General features: G+C 44.6%; 1 protein-coding gene across 1 annotated transcript in view; it reads left to right on the top strand.

The window, feature by feature from the left end:
• Nucleotides 1-5,553, top strand: part of PRKAG1 (protein kinase AMP-activated non-catalytic subunit gamma 1) — a 16,366-nt gene extending 10,813 nt beyond the window's left edge. Inside the window, exons 3-12 of the mRNA XM_017545734.2 lie at nt 1,975-2,084; nt 2,283-2,364; nt 2,462-2,520; nt 2,655-2,700; nt 2,802-2,856; nt 3,118-3,244; nt 3,742-3,907; nt 4,069-4,106; nt 4,535-4,681; nt 4,819-5,553. Coding sequence (XP_017401223.1) covers nt 1,975-2,084; nt 2,283-2,364; nt 2,462-2,520; nt 2,655-2,700; nt 2,802-2,856; nt 3,118-3,244; nt 3,742-3,907; nt 4,069-4,106; nt 4,535-4,681; nt 4,819-4,926 — 938 coding nt within the window. The 3' untranslated portion in view covers nt 4,927-5,553. The remainder of the gene's footprint in view (nt 1-1,974; nt 2,085-2,282; nt 2,365-2,461; nt 2,521-2,654; nt 2,701-2,801; nt 2,857-3,117; nt 3,245-3,741; nt 3,908-4,068; nt 4,107-4,534; nt 4,682-4,818) is intronic.
• Nucleotides 5,554-6,074: the final 521 nt, after the last annotated feature.

Here is a 6,074-nt window from a genome sequence, read left to right as displayed (position 1 = left end):
TTTTGTATTTTTAGTAGAGACGGGGTTTCACCATGTTGACCAGGATGGTCTCGATCTCTTGACCTCATGATCCACCCGCCTCGGCCTCCCAAAGTGCTGGGATTATAGGTGTGAGCCACCACGCCCGGCAGGAGAATCGCTTTAACCTGGGAGGCCAAGGTTGCAGTAAGCCGAGATTTTGCCACTGCACTCCAGCCTGGGTGACAAAGTGAGACTCCCTCTCAGGAAAAAAAAAAAAAAAAAAAAAGGATTTAAATACAGATATAACCAACATGTTTTAGCTCCTGGAAGAATGGGGAGGATGGGAAGTAGGGGGAGGATGGGAAGTACATGTTTGTGATGAAGCCCTAGTAGGAAAGAGAAATAGAGATTCTCATCTTCCTTAGTAGGTAGATGATAAATAATGCCCCAAAATGAAAAAAAAAAAAAAAATCTGAAACTAGCAATACAAGCATGTTATTTAAGGATATAGAATTAAGTGCCAAAATAATCAACTAAAAGAGGTAGATGTTCGCATCTCTGGGGAAGGGTAGTACAGGGAGGTAGGTTGCAAGGACTGCATTTTTTTCTTAACAAAATTTGTAAATGTGTTTGACTCTTTAAACTGTGTGCCTGTATAACTTTGGTTAAAAAAAATTAAATAAATTGGCTAAAGACTTAAGAGCATGAAGTTTGGAATCAGATCTGAGTTTGAGTCTTTCTTGCCACTTATTATTGGTGTGACTTTGAGCAGTTTATTTAACTACACCTATTTTCTCATCTGAAACAGGACAGTACTTACAGATTTGTTGTAAGCATTAAATGATGTAATTTTTTCTTTTTCTTTTGAGACAGAGTCTTACTCTCTTGCCGAGGCTGGAGTGCAGTGGCAGGATCTTGGCTCACTGCAACCTCTGCCTACCGGGTTCAAGCCTCAGATTCTCTTGCCTCAGCCTCCCAAGTAGTTGGGACTACAGGCGCGTGCCACCACGCCTGGCTAATTTTTGTATTTTTTTTTTTTTTTTGTAGAGATGTGGTTTTGCCATGTTTGCCAGGGGCTTGCTATATTGCCCAGGCTGGTCTGAAACTCCTGATCTCAGGTAATACATCCACCTTGGCCTCCCAAAGTGCTAGGATTACAGGCGTGAACCACCTCGCCAAGCCAATGTAATATTTTTAAGTACGTGTAGTATAGTATGTAGCACATTCAAACTATTATTTTGGGAGATTGCTTCCCTAGTTTAGAGCAGGCAATTAAAATCACAGGAATAGAAAAAGGTAATCCTAGCCAGGATCTTCTATTTGTCTCAAGTAGGTGGGATGATTTCTGATTTACAGGGTGATCCCAAAGTGGACTCTCAAGGTATTTTGAGCCAGGTTGATTGAGCACTGGGATCTAACTGACTGTTGATGAGAACTGGCCCAACTTGGACCATGACTTTCCCATTTGCAGGTCTTAGGATATTTTTTTTTAATTGAGACGGGCTTGCTATGTTGCCCAGGCTGGCCTCAAACTCCTGAGTTCAAATGATCCTCTCTCTCAACTTCCTAAATAGCTGGGATTACAGGTGCATGCCACCATGCCCAGCACAGTCTTGAAAGAATTTTAAGAAGCTTACTTCATTGAAAAAAGAGAACAAGTGAAAAATGTGCTAAATATATGAAAGGGAAGGCTTGGATTAAAGATGAGAAAAAAATTTAGACTATATATAACATGTTAAAGAGATACTATAGACTTTAGGTTTTAGTCAACTTTCTTTTACCTATAGGGACCAATAGATAAAGTCTTAATCTGGAGATAGGGGTTGGATGAAATGGTTTCTAAGAGGTTTATCCAGGCTTTGTGGAAACAATAGAACAAAAGATAAAATAAGGGACCTTATAAAAAATCATGCTCTAAATATTTGAGATACTAGGACACTATTTTGTTTTCTGTCTTTTTTGATTGGGAGTTTTTATGTGCAAGGAAGCTACTAACTATTCCACCCTATGCAGAGACCCCAGAATCCGACAATAGCGTGTATACTTCCTTCATGAAGTCTCATCGCTGCTATGACCTGATTCCCACAAGCTCCAAATTGGTTGTATTTGATACATCCCTGCAGGTGGGTGAAATCCTCTTTTCCCTTCCCCTTTTGGAGCCTTTGGTTTAATACCTCTCATCCTATCTCATCCTAAGGGTAGCATCCTTATCCTTCTGTGAACTTAGTCTCATGTTTTATCCAACATGCTCAAACAGTGTTCTTTTTTACAGTCTTGCCCCTATGGATTTGCCTTTATGATTATTCCTGTCTTGGCTACAGGTGAAGAAAGCTTTCTTTGCTTTGGTGACTAACGGTGTACGGGCTGCCCCTTTATGGGATAGTAAGAAGCAAAGTTTTGTGGGTAAGCAAAAGTTTCAGCAACACAGTATTATTAGCATCTTGTGCTGGGCAGGGATAGAAGCTTCGGGCAGTGCTGAGGGCTCTGTCTTGTCCTCTAGGTATGCTGACCATCACTGATTTCATCAATATTCTGCACCGCTACTATAAATCAGCCTTGGTAAGGAACTTTAGCCTAATGATCAAAATCACTTTCTCTACCCTAAGTCCCTCATTCTCATTCCTGCAAGCAAGCCACAAGGGCTTAAGGAAGTAGAGAGATCAGGTCTCAAATTCTGTTGCTTCTGCTTTCAGGTACAGATCTATGAGCTAGAAGAACACAAGATAGAAACTTGGAGAGGTATGCAGAGAATTGGGGTTGTAAAAGGATAAAGGGATGGAAGGTTTCTGGGAAACACTTTTCCATGATGGTATTTTATGACCCATCCCTTTTCCCTTCAGAGGTGTACCTCCAGGACTCCTTTAAACCGCTTGTCTGCATTTCTCCTAATGCCAGGTGAGTTCCAGCTGTCTATTCATCTGTCCAAAGTGGGAAGAGATTTGCCATCAGCATAGCTAATGCTCTAGACACCCGGGGAAAGGGAAAGAAGAGAGAAAACGCACACACACACACTCACTCTCTCTCTCTCGTCTGGCATGTACACTGCCCCACTTCCCTAACCCTCAGTTTTCCCTGTTTACCTATACACTGTATGGAGCAGTTTAACCACCCTCAGCCCCAGTACTGTGGAACTTATTGTCTCCCACCTTCCCACAGCTTGTTTGATGCTGTCTCTTCATTAATTCGGAACAAGATCCACAGGCTGCCAGTTATTGACCCAGAATCGGGCAATACTTTGTACATCCTCACCCACAAACGCATTCTGAAGTTCCTCAAATTATTCGTAAGTACTCCTCAGCCCAGTTCTTTTTTCTTTTTTCATTTATTTATTTATTTGTTGAAAAAGAGATGAGGATTACAGGTGTGAGCCACTGCATCCAGCCCCAGTTCTTATTTATTAATTAATTTATTTTGAGACAAGGTCTGACTTTGTTGCCCAGGCTGGAGTGGAGAGGCGCTATCACGGCCCACTTCAGCTTCCACCTCTTGGGCTCAGGTGATTCCCCCCACCTCAACCCCCAGAGGAGCTGGGACTACAGGTGTGTACCACCACACCTGGCTGATTTTTTGGTATTTTTTATAGAGATGAGGTTTTGCCATATGGCCCAGGCTGGTCTGAAACTCCTGGGCTCAAGCAATATGCTGCCTCAGACTTCGACAGTGCTGGAATTACAGGAGTAAGCTGGCGCAACCAGCCCTTATTTCTACGTACTGGCTTGGAGGGGTATCCAAGGGTGGTTTTGCGTGCCTTGAAAGTTAAGCTGATGGCTCTTTCCTCAGATCACTGAATTTCCCAAGCCAGAGTTCATGTCCAAGTCTCTGGAAGAGCTACAGATTGGCACCTATGCCAATATTGCTATGGTTCGCACTACCACCCCTGTCTATGTGGCTCTGGGCATCTTTGTACAGCATCGAGTCTCAGCCCTGCCAGTGGTGGATGAGAAGGGTAAGAGATTGGGCAGAAGGAGAGGGAGGAAAGATCCAGGGAAGTTAGGGTGGCTCTGGGAAAATCTGCTTTCCCCTCAGCTCAGCCAGGAGGGTGATTCTGTGAGTAGGGGGAGTCTTAGATGCCAGATCCTCCTTACTGAGCTGCCTCTGTCCCCCTAGGGCGTGTGGTGGACATCTACTCCAAGTTTGATGTGATCGTGAGTGATTGTGGAGGGTCTGGGAGGTAGGGAAGGGGTGGGGCTGTTAAATATGGTGGGGGAGAAGGGAGTCTCTAATGTGATCTAAGGGTCTTAGAAGCTTCCAGGCTTTCAAAAAAAAAAAAAAAAAGGCTGGGCGTGGTGGCTCACGCCTCTAATCCTAGCACTTTGGGAGGCCGAGGTGGGTGGATCACTTGAGGTCAGGAGTTCAAGACCAGCCTGGCCATCATGGTGAAACCCCATCTTTTAAAAAAAAAAAAAAAGAAGAAGCTTCCAGTCTTTCAAATCCTATTTGAAAAGAAATTGAATGAGTTGGGTGTGGCTTGTGGCTGGCAGTTCCCTGAATCCCTCTGGTGAGGTTGGATGGGTTCAGGGTTTGGAGGCTGGCTCCCTTGCTTCCCTGCAAGCTCCTTCCTCTGTCTTCCCAGAATCTGGCAGCAGAAAAGACCTACAACAACCTAGATGTGTCTGTGACTAAAGCCCTGCAACATCGATCACATTACTTTGAGGGTGTTCTCAAGTGCTACCTGCATGAGACTCTGGAGACCATCATCAACAGGCTAGTGGAAGCAGAGGTAGGGAGGCCAGCAACCCTAAAGAAGCTGTGGGGAGCAGCCTTGAGAGTGGGGTTTGGCAAGGTGGGTAGGGACAGAGGGGCTTCCCTTGAGGCCAGCACTAAACATTCCCTTTCTCCCTTGTTGCTCTGTGCCAGGTTCACCGACTTGTAGTGGTGGATGAAAATGATGTGGTCAAGGGAATTGTTTCACTGTCTGACATCCTGCAGGCCCTGGTGCTCACAGGTGGAGAGAAGAAGCTCTGAGCTCGGGAAGGGGTCAGGCAGCACCAAGGCATACGCCCAACTCATTGTCTGCTGGAAGCTCTGTGGGGATCAGATGAAACTTGGGGGAATTGTGACTTTGTTCCCTGCTCAGGGCCCCCTGCCCTTCTATTTGGGAGCTAGAGAAGGTATAGGGGGAGGAAGGAGAATGGTTTTATAGCTACCCTTACCCTCACACATACACTTGAAAAAACTTTCAGACTCGCCAATTCTAGCCCCTGTCCTCTTAGATGTAGTCCCCTTTCTGGGTGAACTGTAGGCTCTGTGTCTCTCAGACAAATTCTGATCTCTAAGAGATCCCCAGACCTCACTTGCCTCTGCCTCTATCTCGGCCCTGTTTCAACCCTAAGATAATAGCACAACAAAATTCTTCATAAAGATATTTTTATTTACCTGTTCCATGCTATATGGAAGAGGCCAAGTCCATTTAGTGACATTTCTTCCCATAATGTCAGTGGGGAGGACTGTGGGGAGGAGGGCCTTTGGGTTCCTGTGCTGTGTGCATATGAAGGGAGATGGGGTTGGGTGGAGGAGGAGGGCAGTGTGGTTAGCTAAGGTTATTGCTTTTTATGGCAAATCTAATTAAATGACAGCAATCTCTTCATGGTATTACAGTGTTTCATTTTTGCAGTTGACACCACTGTTCCAAACTTCCTACTTTATATGGCATCTTCAACTGGTCATTAATAACAATAGTGTATGTGCACACACACGTGCACATACACACACAGCTGTGTGCCAGACATCATTCTCAGTGCTTTTATATTAACTAATTTAATCCTCAGAATAATAATAGACACTATTCCAGTTTTACAGATTTTTTAAAATGGAGGCACAGAGAGGCTAGGTAACTAACCCAAGACCACACAGCTAGTAAAAAGTGGAGCTAGGATTTGAACCCAAACAGTCTGGCCCTAGGGGTCATGCTCTTCACTGTTACAGTAGACTTACTACCTCTAATTCTCCTTTCACAACTGCTCCTTACCCTAGTCCCTGTGGTTCCTCATTATCTCACTTTCCCCTCTGCCTGAATTATGGCCCGTACCCAAGGGAAATCTCATAAAAATGTTAGTGTCTACTCCCAACAGTAGACAGACTTGAGGGTCTCCTTTGGGCAGAGAATCGTGCCA

Source organism: Cebus imitator, unplaced genomic scaffold (assembly GCF_001604975.1).
Source record: "Cebus imitator isolate Cc_AM_T3 unplaced genomic scaffold, Cebus_imitator-1.0 Scaffold181, whole genome shotgun sequence".
NCBI classification, from domain to species: Eukaryota; Metazoa; Chordata; class Mammalia; order Primates; family Cebidae; genus Cebus; species Cebus imitator.
This window is presented reverse-complemented; position numbering and strand designations above follow the sequence as displayed.